General features: G+C 40.3%; 1 protein-coding gene across 1 annotated transcript in view; it reads right to left on the bottom strand.

Annotated features, from left to right (window-relative positions):
- The window catches only part of SLC22A2 (solute carrier family 22 member 2), a 29,885-nt gene extending 12,855 nt beyond the window's left edge, over positions 1 to 17,030 (bottom strand). The window contains exons 1-5 of the mRNA XM_005305767.4: positions 16,545 to 17,030; positions 8,219 to 8,322; positions 5,918 to 6,072; positions 4,128 to 4,296; positions 442 to 556 (exon numbers count right to left, since the gene is read on the bottom strand). Coding sequence (XP_005305824.2) covers positions 442 to 556; positions 4,128 to 4,296; positions 5,918 to 6,072; positions 8,219 to 8,322; positions 16,545 to 16,961 — 960 coding nt within the window. The 5' untranslated portion in view covers positions 16,962 to 17,030. The remainder of the gene's footprint in view (positions 1 to 441; positions 557 to 4,127; positions 4,297 to 5,917; positions 6,073 to 8,218; positions 8,323 to 16,544) is intronic.
- Between the last annotated feature and the right edge of the window lie 215 nt (positions 17,031 to 17,245).

Consider the following 17,245-nt stretch of genomic DNA (forward strand, 5'->3'; position numbering starts at 1 on the left):
CAATTAAGAGTCTGTCTGCAAAGTAACCAAAAACTAAGGGGAAGTGTGGACACTTAAACAGCCCACCCTTTCCCCCAGCTGTCTGTCTGTACCAAAGCAACCTCATTAAATGAAGCCACATTTCTTTTTAAAAACAATAAATGAATAAATGATACTTTGGAATTTTCAGTCAGATGTGATCTGGTTGGTTGAATACTGCTTGATACTTCATAAGAGGAAGAACTCATTTTGGCTATTGGAATATTTATAGGAGTCTCCATTCATATAAGTGTGTTGTTTTAATATCCAAGGCTTTCACAAAAGAAAACCACTCAACTCCACTTTGCAGATTTGCAGCACTTTGGCTTGTCAGTTTGCTCCCTGTTCTGGATTCAGAGCAATCCTAAATATATAGCACTGTTTGCTTGTAATTACACATCCAGGAAAAAAATACATGATCACCTGTAAAGAGGGAGGCACCTTTTTCCCATTTCCCTTGGCAATATGGTTAATAATTTTCATGGCTTTGTCATTTTTCTGTTGAGCGATCAGCCACCTTGGTGACTCTGGCAGACACCTGCAACACAAGCAACCAGGCACAGGTATGTGGAAACAAAATATATGTCACTGTAACACTGTGTATTCAAACTAAATTGAGTTTCCGTTGATAGGACATTAAGGGGTACAGAACACCCATAACTCCAGCTGAAGCCATGGGGGGTTGAGGATGATTAGCTACTCGCAGGTTCATCATTTCATCATTTCCAAGGCTGCAAGAGATCATTGTGATCATCTACTCTGTCCTCTTGTTAACACAGGCCAGAGAACTCCCCCCAAATAATTCCTAGAGCACATCTTTTAGAAAAATGTTCAATCTTGATTTAAAAATTGCTAGTGATGGAGAATCCCCTACAATCCTTGGTAAAGTGTTCCCGTGATTAATTATCTCACTGTTAAAAAAAATTGCATCTCTTTTTCAGTCTGAATTTGTCTAGTTTTTAACTTCCTGCCATTGGATCTATGTAGATTGAAGAGCCTATTGTTAAATATTTGTTCCCCACATAGGTACTTATAAACTGTGATCGTCACTCCTTAACAAAGAGAAGGCTAAGCTAAACAGATAGACTCAAGGAGCTCAATCAGTATAAAGCAGGTTTTCTGAACCTTTAATCTTTCTCATGGCTCTTCTCTGAACCCTCTCCAATTTATCAACATTCTTGCAGATTGTGGACATCAGAACTAGACACATATTCCATCAGTGGTCAGACCAATGCCAAATATGGAGGTAAAATAAACTTTCTATTCTTACTTGAGCCTCCTGTTTATGATGACATCGTTTGGCTTTTAGAAAAAAACCGTTTGCTATATTTTGAAATAATGTAACAAAATTCTGTCCATAAATAAGAGAAGGTGTTGACATTTTTCTAGATTGTGAAATTCTGATGAAACTTTTTGCTGAAATTCTGACAAAATAGTCAACAAAAATGTTTGCAGATTTGTTGTATTTATTGTTTGCCATTTTAAACCAATAGAATCATAAAAATATTGGGCTGGAAGGGACCTCAGCAGGTCATCTAATGAAACCTGAACTGAGGCAGGACCAAGTGTACCTACACCATCCTAGACAGGTGCATGTCTGATCTGTTCTTAAAAACCTCCAGTGATGAGGATTCAACAACCTCCATTGGAAGTCTATTCCAGTGCTTAACTACCCTTATAGTTAGAAAGTTTTTCCTAATATCTGACCTAAATCTCCCTTGCTGCAGATTAAACCCATTACTTCTTGCCCTACCTTCAGTGGACATGGGCAACAACTGATTACCGTCCTCCTTATAACATATTTGTTTAAGAACTGGTTGGACAAACCCATTTCAGGGATGGTCTAGGTCAGGGGTTCTCAAACTTGGGGTTGGGACCCCTCAGGGGTTCGTGAGGTTATTACATAGGGGGTTGCGAGCTGTCAACTGCCACCCCAAATCCCACTTTTCCTCCAGCATTTATAATGGTGTTAAACACATTTTTATATATTTTTAATTTATAAGGGGGGTCTCACTCAGAGGCTTGCTCTGTGAAAGGGGTCACCAGTGCAAAAGTTTGAGAACCACTGGTCTAGGTTTACTTGATTCTACCCCAGCAAAAGGGGCTGGACTTGATGACCCCTAGAGATCCCTTCCAGTCCTACATTTCTATGATTCGCTTTGACGAATGCTATCAGATTACCTCCCCCCCGTCAGTCTTCTTTTCTCAAGACTAAACATGACCAGTTTTTTAATCTTTTCTCATAGGTTAGGTTTTCTAAACCTTTTCTCATTTTTGTAGCTCTACTCTGTACTCTCCCGAGTTTATCCACATCTTTCCTAAAGTTTGGCCCAAAACTGGACACAGTACTCCACTGAGGCCTCACCAGTGCTGCACGGAGCGGGACAATTACCTCTCATGTCTTATATATGACACTCCTGTTAATAACTCCCCAAAATTGTATTTGCCCTTTTCTCATCTGCATCACATTGTTGACACATATTCAATTTGTGATCCACTATAATCCCCAGATTCTTTCAGTACCACTACTGCAAAGCCAGTGATTCCCCATTTTGTATTTGTGCATTTGATTTCCCCCTCCTAAGTGGAGTACTTCTCACTTGCCTTTACTGAATTTCGTCTTGTTGATTTCAGACAAATTCTTCAATTTATTACGGTTGTCTTGAATTCTAATCCTGTCCTTCAAAATGATAGCACCCTCTCCCAGCTTAATGTCATCTGCCAATTTTATAAGTATACTCTCCACTCCATTATCCAAGTCATGAATGAAAATATTGAATAGTACTAATAAATATGCTCTTAAACTAAATGAGTAACTTTTGAAAAGTTACAAATCACCTTCCTCACCTTTCCCACGGCTTAAGGACACCCATGTTTCAAATGTTAAATCTCACAGCTAGAGACGAGGCTAGAGAAACACTCTAGAACTCTGTGCATGGGGTAATAGTGGGTGGTGGGGAGTTCAAGCCCAAATGTGCTATTGAATTTTGCAGCTGGCCCCTCGCTCTCTATTGGATCAAACTGAAGCCTCCAGATTCGAAAAAACCCAAGTTTGGAAGGAGTGGGACGACATGCAAAATTCAGACCTGGGTTTGAATCCCACCCCCAACTCTAAATAAGGCTAGAATAGTGACCTAGTGGCTAATGTTTTATTATTGCCATTCTGGGGCTGAATGTACAGAGGAGGCGTGGAGATTCAGCACCCTTGCTATGGATGATAGAATGGAATAAAGTGTCTTACATTGTTAGGTAACAACCTCTTTACTTATTAACAAGATTGAGTGCTAGATTGATCATAACACTGCATTCATGATATAGTAGCTTTTTTGTGCAGAATATTCTAAAATTTCAGGTTAGCTGTCTAATCAGGTGAGAAGTAGAGCTAATGGAAAAATGGAATTTCCATCCCCTGGGAACCTCCAATATCTCAACATTTCTTTTCATCCTGAATCAGGAAGAAAAGTCAAAATATCAAAACTTTTTGCAGAACAAGTTCCAAAAAATTTCAATTCAGAAAAGTTGGGACACTTTGTTTTGGGTCAGGTTGACATTAGTGTGTGTGTCTGCCTTAGCCACTGGGATGCCTTATGTGAGTTGTTCTGGGTCCTTCATGCCCCCATTATCTCCTATAGGGCATGCACCCTGGTTGAACTACATCTGCTATGATGGAAGGTGGTCTTTTCCTGTGATTGATTCTTATGGGACTCCCATGACATACTGCAATGGCTCAGCATCAGAGAGAGACTGCCATGAACCATGGGAGATATAGTCCAGTTGGAGAAGCATGGCCCATGGGAGAACCTGGGCATGAGAGACCTGAAACTACAAATCCTATGACTCAGCGCAGTGGCTTTGGTAAGTTAGTCAACCTGACATGAAACAGAAGGGTTTCATTTAGATTTTTCTAATGGAAAGTTCTGCAGAAATCGATCCTTTCCTGTGGAAAATTTTAATCCTGGTGAAACCCCATTTTTGAATGGTAAAATGTTGCAGCTGAAACTTTTTGACTAGCCCTAACAGTAAACTAAAAATGTCAAAAGGAGCTCAAACTGTAAACTAAAATCTCCATTTTGTATTTTTGCTCTTAGGTGAAATATAAATATGCTTACCAGTAATAGAGCAAGAAGAAGAAGTTTGGCAGCGTAACAGTGAGCTGCAGCCATCTCCAGTGAGGAATCATATAAGCAATAGCAGAGAGTACAAGGAGTCCAACAGTAAAGGCTACTTGGTAAACAATTCCTACTATCCTTCTATAGCTTAAGCCAACAAATTCTGTGACTAAAAGGATAACACAAAGCAAGGTAGAAAATAATCAGTGATAAATCAATTTAGAGATTGGAGAACCTAGATCCCCTAATTTAAAACCATTACAATTTTTATAGATTCTAGAATTTATGACCTTGTAAAACTTCTGTCCTATCTAGAAGCCTTAACAGCCCTTTAAACTGAGTTCTCTTCAATGATGTAGAGTAACTATTAAAAATCAAATTCTACAAATTCGTCATGTTTCATGAATACATAGACTTTTTGAAAAGTTTGGATGTTACTAAACCACAGTAAATTTCTGACAGTGATTTTGATATCTAAATATTTACTTTTTAAAATGAAGACCGCTAAGTGGAAAATGGCAGCAGATGCGGCGGGGCGCGCGGGGGTGGGGGGGGGTTGAGAGGGGACAGGGGAGGAGGTAGAGAACTTATAATTGATGTTTCTTGAGAATGTTGTGTATGTAGTTTAATAGAAAAGTATAAAACATTGTTGATGTATGGTTATGTGAACTTGTATTAGAAGCTGTTCAGTATCATTACTGTGTGCATATTTAATTTTTAGATTTATTTTTTTCAGAAAGGGCTTAGTGGTATGTTCTCATTTTGAGATTACAGATTAAAGAAGAGTATTTATTGTGTGTCAGAGTTAAGGGTGTTGGGTTGTGACGAAATATGCATTTCTTTGTACTTGGTGTGAATAACAGGTGAAATCCCGTCCTCACTGAAGTGAAGGGGAGTTTTGCCATTGACGTCAGTAGGGCCAGGATTTCACCCATTAAGAAGTTATGTGGACAAGGGATGTGTTTACCTATTTGTTCCTTGCATTTAAGTGCTTTGGTTTTCTAAATGTAAAAAGGAAGCATAATATTGTCAGGTGGTAACCTTACCTTGTCTGGAAATAAGGTTTTTTATAAGGTCTCAAGTCATGGAACCACAAAAAGTCTGGGGAACAAAAACTTCAATTTGGACATGACACTACTCACTACCTTTTGAGGCCAGCCGCACTCAGTCTGTCGGCTATGTGTACACTGCAGCTGGGAGAGTGCCTCCTAGCCCGGATAGACAGACGTGCTTGAGCTAGCGTGTTAAAAATAGTAGTGTGGACATTATGACATGTCCAGTGAAGCAGGCGAGGCACCTAAATAGAAGCCCACCCAACCCCTTCAGTCCGTACTTAGGTGACTAGCCCTGGCTCTTCCTGGGCTCACTCCCAGCTGTAGGCATACCCTTAAAATTTAACCTGCCTTTGACAGCATTTCCAATTAATCCATGTCCCTTTATGGGTATTTATTTGAACATATGCTTGTTAATGTGGGAAGGCACAGTATTTTCCAAAACGGTCTTATTCCAATATGTGTAGGCTTCTCAAAGACTTAGGGAAGAATGGCAATTTTTTAGATCTAACCCCCCCGATATTGTCTCATATGAAAAGAAAATGTGATTTTGACATAAATCTTGGTTTAGAGCATAAAATGCAGGTTTTTCAATGAATAAAATGAGCTTCATTTTTCCGTGTGTTACCCAGTGAGCTAATAATTCCTTACATTCAGCTGTATTAGAACAAATCTGTTCAGCTCTACTTCTACACCCAGGGCTTTATTCCCAGAAGTGGAAATTGCAATCGGTCTTACTCAGGATGTAGCCTGTTAACCAGCCCCCCTTGCTGACCAGTCCTTGTATGAAACGATAGATCAGCATCCACGTGTAGCTTGGTGCAAAGGCCATGAGAACTCCAGAAATGGAATTGACAAGGATTGTAATTAACAGGCATAATTTACGACCAAACCTGCAGAGAAACAAATGTATCTGTGATCATTATGTGCATTACATCCTGCAAAACATAACTGAAGAGCAAATTTTCACGTGGCTGAGTAATGCTGGTTGCAAAGCAATACTTTTTGAATTCATTCTATTGAAAGATCTGTTATTTTCTTCTCCCAAGTTTTGTTCAGAGCAATTTCTCATGTACATATTAACGTTGTACTGTAACACCTGGAGTCCTCATCTAAAGAGAGAATTGCTGATAGACCCATCCATTCATTTTGCTAGGGAAAGAATACTGAGAAATGCTTGTCTGGCCTGTTCCTGTAGCACCCACAACATTTTGGTTAATTTCCCACTCATTTTCTAGGGTACCCCCTCCTGTGCCCATATACGTGCATAATAATCGAGAGGGGAGAAAGCCAAGCCACTGTTGTGCATTTTTAGATATTCTCAAAGTCCAAGTTGTGTGACGTATAGCAGACAGCAGCTATAGGTCCCTGGGTTGCACAGAGGAAGCAAGAATTTTGCAGAAGTGATGGCTCTTTTCTGGGGCACATGTTGAATTGAGGATTTTAAAAGGAGGAAAGTACGTGCTGCAATCATTGTTTAACTCCACTGGCTTCACAGCTGGTCTCAGCTGGGTGAGCAAATGCCAGGCAGCCAGTTGTGACATCCTAATTCTGGGGCTGGTTTGTCTGCCGGGGCCAGGCGCTGTTCTAGTTTGCACTGGCTGGCTATGGCCTCCAACGGTCCAGCTGTCAATTGGCATAGCCAGAGCACAGAATGCTACATCCATGCTTCCCCTCGCCCACAACTTGCCCTCTACACTGAGAGCTGCAACAAGGGGAGTTTCACAGAGGAGCCAGCTATTCCAGCTCTTTTCCTGCTGGGAATCCCCAGCAGGCATAGAGTCTCTGTCCTTATATTTCCTTTACCCACATGATTTTCTCCCTGCTTTTAATGAAGGCAGGAATTGCTTTCTGGTTCCCTCCACCAAGATTTTCCCTTTACAATGATCTTCGTGAGTTCTTACAGACTCCTTTCACCCATATGTTTGCACGTTTTCTTACCATGAACACTTCTTGACCTGGCTAATGGGCTCTGGAAACATCCTGTGGTGGCTGTCTGATTTGCGCTATATTGATCTGTAGTTCTTCTTCTATGCTACAGTAGTTTCTCCATTGACCTATTCAATTACCCTAATTTTTGCCTCATTCCAGTCATCCTTCCTCAGCTATAGTGCTCAGAAATTTCATATTAGGCCTGCAGTTGTCTCTCCATTGGTATCATAATGGCTCCACTGATATTCAAAAGCAAATGTTTCCGAAAGAAACAGGTTTATTACAATGCTGGAAAGACATTTTGGTTTGGTTTAATGGAGAACTATTTATTTAGTTATTTGATTTATAAAAATGCACCATCAGTCAAAACTCTGCATCCCAGTACAATAAATGTACACTAACAAAAATAGCAGAGTGACAAATGACAGCCAAAGTAAATTTCTTCTTTCCCCTCAATAACATCAGCAGCTCAAGGCACTCAGGTGCCCCCTTCATCAAATCCCACGTAAGCCGGTCATTTGAACTATGTCCTAAGGGTCAGCCAAGAGGGCTTTGCAAAGCCAACAGGAAATTCTAGACTCAATGTCCATCTCCTAAGAATGCCCTATGGGCCTTCAGCGTTCCAGATCTGAACTGTAGGGGCAAGTTAGGAGTACTATAGCTGATGTCAAACACTGCATAAGAGGAGAGGTGGTCTTTATGGTAGCCAGGGTACAAAACTTATAAGACTTTATAGATCAAAATGAGCACCTTGGATTTTGCCCAGAAACCAGCTGAGTCTATGAATAGGTCTAATATACTCCTTTGAACTAACACCTCTAAGAAGTCTTATTTTGCACTAACTGAAGCTTCTAAATGGTAGTTGCAGCGATCCACCCTTTCTTCTGTTCCTGTCTTCTGGGATATGACATTTTTGTGGATCCACTGATCAGAGCCATATATTTTAGGAAATAAGATATTTTAGCCACCAGGAACTACTCCATTCTAAGTGACTGAGTGATATTTTGAATTAGTTTTTCAGTAGGTTCATTTGTCCCTTCAATCATACGTGTTGTTTAAAAATATGGATGTTAAATACCCGAAGTGAATGTCTCATCCCACACGTACCTGTCTGCTATGTAGCCAATGCTTATGGAGCCAATAAAAAATCCAACGTTCACACAAGACTGAAAGAGATCCAGCTTCCAGGAGTCCTCACACACCAGGTTAAACTGCAGAGGCACATCAGTGTTAGAACAGGGAAAACAGACACTCCATAACATTAGACATGGCCCAGCCATTTTGAGATATGATGAACCCACCACACACACAAAAAAAAAAAGAATTAGGAAACTTTTCCAGAAATGAAATGACCTAGTTCTTTTAACCATCATAGCTGAAATACATTTTGTCCAATTTGCCTCAGTTTTCAGAAAAATACTATCCTTGTTAAGGATCAGGGCCCAGGCATGGACATTGGCATACTGGAGATGAATGCATGGCTGAGCAGACCGTGTCAACAGGAGGGCTTGGCATCTGACACCCTTGGCATCCTTTGGAGGTTGTTCCAGGAAGGAGGTGTGCTGGGGAGAGACGAACTTCACTTCACCAAGAAGGGGAAGAGCATCTTTGCAAACTTTCTCACCAACCTAGTGAGGAGAGCTTTAAACTGGGTTTAAAGGGGATAGATGACAAAGGCCTACAGGTAAGCATAAAAAAAGTGACCTTAACAGAGGGCTAGAGGTTTGGGAGGACAAAGTTAATATAGGGTCATGAGAGAAATCAGTGGGGAAAATCTGCTTGAAATCTTAGATATCTATACACAAATGCAAGGAACATGGGGAATACATAGGACGAACTGGAAATATTAGTACATAAGCTAAATTATGACAACTGGCATCACAGAGGCTTGATGGGATAAACCTTGTGACAGGAATATTGGTCTTGTAGAGTGCTATAGCTTGTTCCGGAAATTCTGGCAGGAAAAAAGGGAGGAGGTGTTGCATTATACATCAAGAATATATATACTTGTTTTGAGGTCCAGAAGGAGGTGAGAGGCCGGACCAGTTGAAAATCTCTGGGTAGGGATAAAAAGAGAAAAAATAGGGGTGATGTCATGGTAGGGGTCTACTAGAGACCACCATATCAGGAAAAGGAGGTGGATGAGGCATGTCTAGGAGAAAACAGAAATATCCAAAACAGAAGAGCTGGTAGTAATGGGGGACCTTAACTACACAGATATCTATTGGAAAAGTAATATTGCAAAATGCAAAATTTCTAAGAAGTTCTTGAAATGTATTGGGGACAACTTTCTGTTTCAGAAAGCTGAGGATATAACCAGTGGGACAGCCATTTTATATTTGATTCTGACCAACTGGGAGGAATTGGTGGAAATCTGAAGGTGGAAGGTGACCGTGAAATTATAGATTTCAGGATTCTAAGACAGGAAGGAGTGAGAACAGCTGAGTCTAACAAACTCAGAGAACTGGTAGGTAAGGTCCCATGGAAAGAAAAGCTAAGGGATAAAGTCCGTCAGGAGAGATGGCAGTTTCTCAAAGAGACAATATCAAAGGCACAACTGCAGTGTGATCTATCCTGATGCAAAGGAAAGATTGGAATAATAGTAAGAGGCTAATATGGCTCCAGCAGGAGCTCTTTAATGACCTGAAAATCAAAAAGGAATCTTACAAAAAGTGGAAACGTGGATGAATTTCTAAGGAGAAGTACAAAAGAACAGTACAAATGTGTTGGGACAAAGCCAGAAGAGGCTAAAGCAAAAAAATCCGTTACTCCTAGCCAGGGACATAAAAGGCAATAAGAAAGAGGTTCTTTAAATACATTATGAGTAAGAGAAAGGCAAAGGAAAGTGTAGATGCTCTACTTAGTGGGAAAGGAGCATAATAACTGATGACATCAAGAAAGCTGAGGTGTTTAATGCCTATTTTGCTTCAGTCTTCTCTAAAAAAGGCTAATGGTGACCAGATACTCAGCACAATTAATATTAATTATGTGGGGATGGAGTGCAAGCCAAAATAGGGAAAGAACAGGTTAAAGAGTGTTTAGGTAAGTTAGATATATTCAAGTCAGCAGGTCCTGATGGAAATTCATCCTAGGGTACTTCCGGAACTAGCTGAAGCAATATCAGAACTGTTAGCAATTATCTTTGAGAACTCCAGGAGGCTGGGTGAGGTCCCAGAGGACTGGAGAAGGAACAAAGAGGACCTGGGGAATTATAGACCAGTCATCCAAATTTCGGTACCTGGAAAGATACCAGAACAAATTATTAAACAATCAATTTGTAAGCGCCGAGAGGATAATAGGGTTATAAGGAATAGTCAGAATGGGTTTGTTCAGAACAAAGCATGTCAAACCAACCTAATTTCTTTCCTTGACAGAGTTACTGGATTGGTGGATGGGGGAAAGCAGTAGATGTGATATATCTTGATTTTAGTAAGGCTTTAGACCGCCCCACATGACATTCTCATAAGCAAACTAGGGAAATGTGGTCTAGATGAAATTATTGTAAGGTCAGTGCACAACTGGTTGAAAGACCATATTTAAAGAGTAGTTCTCAATGGTTTGCTATCAAACTGGGAAGGTGTATCTAGTGGGGTCCAGTATAGGGGGTCAGTCCTGGGTCCAGTACTATTCAAAATTTTCATTAATGACTTAGATAATGGAAGAGTACACTTATAAAATTTGCAGATGACATCAAGTTGGGAGAGGTAGCAAGTACTTTGGAGGACAGGATTAGAATTCAAAACAACCTTGACAAATTATAAATTGGTCAGAAATCAACAAGATGAAATTCAATAAAGAAAATGCAGTGTACTTCACTTAAGAAGGAGAACTCAAGTGCACAAGTACAAAATAGGAAATAACTGGCTAGGGGGTAATACTGAAGAAAAAGATCTCTGGGTTATAGTGGATCACAAATTAAATACGAGTCAACAATGTGATGCAGTTGTGAAAAAGGCTAATATGTTTTGGGGGTGTATTAAGAGGAGTGTTTCATGTTCGACACCGGAGGTGTTTGTCCTGCTCTACTTGGCACTGGTGAGGCCTCAGCTGGAGTACTGTGTCCAATTCTGTGTGCCACACTTTAGGGAAGATGTGGATAAATTGGAAAGAGTACAGAGGAGAGCTACAAAAATGATAAAAGGTTTAGAAAACCTGAACTATGAGGAAAAAGTTAAAAAAATTGGTCATGTTTAGTCTTGAGAAAAGAAAACTGAGAGGCAGAAGGACATGAGTCTTCAAATTTGTTACTGGTGGTTATAAAGAAGACTCTCAATTGTTCTCTGTATCCACTGAAGGTAAGACAGGAAGTAATGCACTTAATCTGCAGAAAGGGAGATTTAGGTTAGATATTAGGAAAAACTTTCTAACTATAAGCGCAGTTAAGATCTGCAATAGGCTTCCAAAGGAGATAGTGGAATTCCCATCACTGAAGGTTTTTAAGAACAGATTAGACAAACCTCTCTTAGGGTGGTCTAGGTTCACTTGGTCCTGCCTTACCACAGTGGGCTGGACTTGATGACTTCTCAAGGTCCCATCCAGCCCTACATTTCTATGTTTTCTATTATTTCTCCGAATATCACATAATTACTTCCTGGGGTGAGGGTTCAGGGGGAAAGAGGAGGGAATTTTAAGAAAATTAATCCTCCTGTAATTTTGGATAAATTTGGAAAAAAAAACGTCTGAATCTCTATCAGTTTATCTTGCTAAACCTCTAGACTTTGTGGTTTGTTCATCACAACTTATCTAGCAACGGAAACTGTGTGATGCTGCAGAGATTTTACTCAGCTTCATTCTCATCTATATGTAGTGACTCTGCATGGAGGAAGTGTCCATCCATTCTGCCTTGGAGTTAGGCATTTATGGCTTTGATTTAGGAGTACATTACACTTTCTGGCTGCAGCCATATAATCTGTGGTATCACCCTGATGCCTTTCATTAGTTTTAGATTGTTTTATAGGGCTAGGCAGCACCATGGGGGTTTGCACGGATGCTGGGAGGGTTGCCCAATGCAGTTTTCAGCAGCAGGTAAAGATATTTTCAGACTCTGAGCTCCTGAACTGAGCTTTACCCCGGCAGCTGTGAAGTGAGTAATGTCTGTGAGGGCATCCATGGGCCACTGGCTATGGCTTCATATTTGTTGCTTAATAGAGTGGTTAGGTGTGATACAATGGGCCCTGCCAGAGCGAAGCAGAGCAACCTGCTCTCCAACTCCTGGCACAAAGCCCAGTGGCAGAGTTTACTTCACTTTTATTCACAGCAAACATGTACTCTGTAACTTCGCTGGGACTCACCCTATGTTTCTGTTGCTCAGTATGTCTACACAGCACTCAGCCTCCCAGACCGGATCAACTGACTTGGGCTAGCGGGGCTCAAGCTAGTGCCCTAAAAATAGCTGTGTGTAGACAGAGCTTTTAAGTTGTGGCCCAAGCTGGTCTCTCATTAGTGGTCTCTCTAGGCTGAGGGGCTGTCTCCAGCCTTGACCAATGCCAGAAGCTTCAAAGGAAAGTGAAAACTCTGAATGTTTAATACTGTATTACGGGCACAGTTTTACTCTCATTGAAGTCAATGGCAAAACAGGGAAAGGACCAGGTATTAGGTGCGGGAATGTCCTTATTTTCTGCTCCCCATCCTTAGAACACTTAGTCCATATAATTTTATCCTAGCTAATGTAAGAGCAGATATTGTTCTTGCCCGTGTCTAACCTTTTCTTACATTCCTATGGTCTTTGCCTCAGTAACATCCTATAGCCATGAGTTCCACAGATTCCCCTTTACCCCATATTTAACTCATTTCCTTTTATTTATATGTGTTGGTGTTTAATTCAATAGTATTTTCTCATATTCTCATTTAAGAGAAGGGATAAAGCATGCACTAAGACTTCTTACCATTCCCCACTGCTTTATAGTATCCATCACATCTGCTTTTTCTCATCTCCCTTCCAAATTAAATCATTGTAATCTCTTTAGCCTCTCCCCCTGTGACATACACCCTCCCCACATGCTCCTAATCATTTCTCTGGATCTTTGCCTCATTCAAGGGAGGATTACCTAAAGGGAATGCAGCATCAACGCAGATCAAGCTGTATCTCACTGTATATACTGGCATTATAATAGTGTATGGACTATTCTTAGTCTCCTTCTTGATACTACTTGATGTCTGATTGGCTTTCTGGAGTTCACAGCACAAATTCAGCTCTCAGCATATGCCTTCAATGTATTTGTCTACATTAATAGTAACCATATCAAGCTCTTATGTAGCATTTTTCATCAGTAGATCTTGAAGTGCTTTACACAGGAGATAAAGTATCCTCCTCCATCTTATAGCTGGGAAAACTGAGGTATTGTGAGGGGAAAGTGACTTGTCCACTGTCACACGACAGGCCAGTGGCTGAGCTGGGAATAGAACCCAGATCTACTGATCCCAGTCCAGTGTTCTACCCACTGGGCAATACTGCCTTCTACTACATTAAAGCCTACATCATATTATAGAGCGATTTCAACTAATCACACTCTAGCACTGTGTATAAACAGGGCTAACAGGACACAATCAGGTTAAAAATAATATTTAAACAAAATTCCTTTCTTACCAACATAACACCTCACAAAGGATTTTAAAATATTAAACTTATTTTTCAACGCTCATGCTATTGGTTTATTTTTGCATTTCTCTCCATCAGTTTCACTTTTATTTCTTGTCAATTTCACTTTCAGGTTCTCATACACTAGCAAAATATTGTGGTTTCTCCTAGCTGGCAAACATTTCAGGAGAATATTTGTTTGTTCACCTATGTAATATCGAAAATCAGATTAATTTATAACTAGAATATGGCCAGAGAAGAAGTCAAAGTAATAATGAGAATACCTTTGACTGTTCTCATTAACATCTTTTCTAAGTCATGGAACCTTGACACTATTATAGCAAAAGGTTCTGATTCATTGCCACCATTCACAAGAGAGTGTGACGCTGCACCCCATATTCTTCACAAAAATATTGTTATAATATGAATATGGCATAACGAAGATGTTTTATGCAAGATGGGTAATGTGAAGTATCATTGGAAAGGTTATGATCTACTGAATGTGTTTATCCAATTTGTATGCATGTACCATTTCTGTATATGAAGTTAGGAATATTGACTATGTAACCATTACAACTGTGTGTTTACTTGGGGGAACGCCCACCAGACAGTAAGCAATTAGCCTGGATGGGTCGTTAAGAAGGACAATAGAATTTTGAAGATACTAATCTCCCACCTTCCTGAGAAGCCTCCTGGGATGCTGCTTTGACACTACAAGGTCATGTGATCATGTCACCTGGTACTGGGTCCCACCTTGAGCTGGTATTTTTCCACTGAAAGGGGATGGGATAGGAAACAAAAGATTCCTACCATATGTAAATTCTATTTAAGGCTGGGGAGGGAGGTAATCAGGGCTCTTCTCCACTGCCTCCCCACCCAAGAAGGAAGACTGCTGAAAACACCTGAAGAAACAAAGGAACTAAGCTGGGGGAGACAGGGGCTGAATCCAGGCAAGAAAGGACAGCCTGTAAAAGGAATCCCAGAAGATTAAAGCTGCAAGCAATGCAGTTTACCATCAAGAATCTCTGCAACCTCCTTGAAACAACATATAAGGTGAGAAATTATTATTTGTGGCCAGTATTCCTTAGTGTATTAAGCTTAGTTGGGTGTTTTGTTTTATTTGCTCAATAATCTGGTTTGATCTGTTTGCTGTTCCTTATAAACACTTAAAATTTACCCTTTGTAGTTAATAAATTTGTTTCTTGTTTATTCCAAAATCCAGTTTATGTAATTTTATAACTGGGAGGTGGGGGTGGGCAAAAGCTGTGCATAACTTCCTCCACATTGAGGAGTGGGTGATTTTCATGAGCTTATTTCTATATAGATCTCTATACAGCGCAAGACAATATAGTTTTGGGTTTACACTCCAGAGGATGTATCCACAGGAGCACTGGGCAATCCCCTAGCTGAGTCTCCCACAGAGAGCTGATCACAGACTCTGTGTGATTCTACAGCTAGGTATGTCCCTACCTGTGTGTGTGCTGGAAGGGGGCTTGAGAGCCTGCCCAGGCTGGTGGGACAGGTGGGCTCAGTGGGACCCCAGCACATCAGGTGGCACCCTTGAAAGGGGGGTCCAACCCGTCACAGGCAGCATGGCTGGTGAAAGGGTTTCCTTGCATTTGATGAACATTCCATGCCTCTCTCTGGTTACTACTAAACCATCTTTTCCAGTGATTACTTTTATCTCTGGTTTGTAGAAACTTCTGAAGAACATTTTTGTTGCCTTTGGAATATACTAGATTGCAGCAAATGGCCAGTACGGTAGGTTAAAAATTTTTCCTGGAGGAGGATACCCCTGGATTCACCTTAAAAGGTCTTCACGGCTCCTTCCCCCTTACAACTTGCTCACTTTGGAAACTGCTCACGCTACATGATCACTTACAGGTTGTATTCTCATCTTGAAGAATGTAGCAGGGGAGGCATCTATGTTAACTAGAGCCAGTTGAATTACCCATTGCAAATTAGTTATGTGACAAATGTAGCCTTTTTCTCTGTTTGCAGATCGTTTTTACCTTATCCCCATTATCTATTACTGTATTTGTTATATGTAAATATTTTCCAATTTGACCAAACTTCCAATTTTGTCTTCACTGTGTCTTTGACTTTATTTATTATTCATGTGCAAGATCAGTCAGCTAGGTCATGTGTAAAGCCCTTCATTTTCAACTTTTATTTTGTTTAAAATGTCCTGGGAATTTATTAGTGTTGGAAAAAATGGGTGAATATTGGTGCAAAAAATTAGCTTTGCAGTTTTCTGAGTAAATATTGTGGGTAAACATCACTCTTTCCCCCTGTTTATTAAAAAAAAACTTAAAAAACCCATCTTTGTTCTGAAATGTAGTCAGACACAGTTTTTTGTTTTCATCTATTTTAGCATGAAAAGTAGTTCACTAACTTGTATTTGCTTTAAATGCTGCTAACTTTTCACGCTATCTGTAAAGCAGGCCCGTGCATGGATGACTGAAACATTTAAACAAGAGAATAGCAAATGATGAAATGTGCATAATCATTTGTATGGAAATTAATGAAACTTTCAGGATTTGTGAACATTTTTATGAATAAACTTCCAGTCTTCTGACTACTCCTGAAAAACTAGTAATATGACCCTGCAAATAATAGCACAGTGTACTTACTATTTTTCCCCACAAATATATTCATAGATCACTTTTTGTACTCTTCAACTAGATTTAGTGTTAGCATTGTTACTGGGAATTATACTCAATCTATGCACAGGCTGAGGTGAGACTATTAGTTGGCATATGTGTTTCCTCCTTCAGAAAATTATTATTTGGGATTTTTTCAGTTTGCAAATACCTGGGTAACCATGGGCTGTTGCTGCTTGTTTAAGTTTCTTACCTCAGTCACGATGGATGATGCTGAAGAATCGTAAACCCAGCCATCCTGACAGGGGGTAAGAGGGATACTGCTCCTGTTGCCATAACCGGTGAAGTTTTCTAAGGGATTTGTGCAGCTGAGGCCAGTTGTGTTCCAGTTCATGTTGTATCTCCTGCACTGACTAGAGAAAGACTCCCCGTGTCTCCCCTGCTCTGGAACGGTGTAATTCAGCTCCTCTTCTAGACTCCAGCCACATCGGCTGCTCAACTCAGCAACTCCAGGACTGAGACAGTGGTGTTCGGGAGTGAACCCCAAGAAGACGACACCCACGTAAATAGGGGTGAAGGAGGCAGACAGCAGGCATACGACAAAAAAGGCTCGCTTCTGGAACAAGTCAAATTCCCCAATATGCTCTAGAATGTCATCTAAGGTTGGCATTTTTGCATATGGCAACTCACTTAAAATAAGTAACCAGGCTGCTCTTCACAGCATTGCTCTGCATTTAGTTGGAAGCAGAGCTGTTTAAATAACTGCAGGATACTTGACCAAAAGTCAAATAGTTAATTTACCTTGTAAATTGACAAACCATGCGTTGCAATCTTTATTTCTCAAGCGTTGTTTCAAATCAAGCTTTGATTCTTATGTGACGCAAACTCTGCTGTTGGTTATTAGCTTGTTTTTTGTGTTACGGGCTTGGAAGATTATGCTTGGTGTTTTACATA

This window comes from Chrysemys picta, chromosome 3, assembly GCF_011386835.1.
Source record: "Chrysemys picta bellii isolate R12L10 chromosome 3, ASM1138683v2, whole genome shotgun sequence".
NCBI classification, from domain to species: Eukaryota; Metazoa; Chordata; order Testudines; family Emydidae; genus Chrysemys; species Chrysemys picta.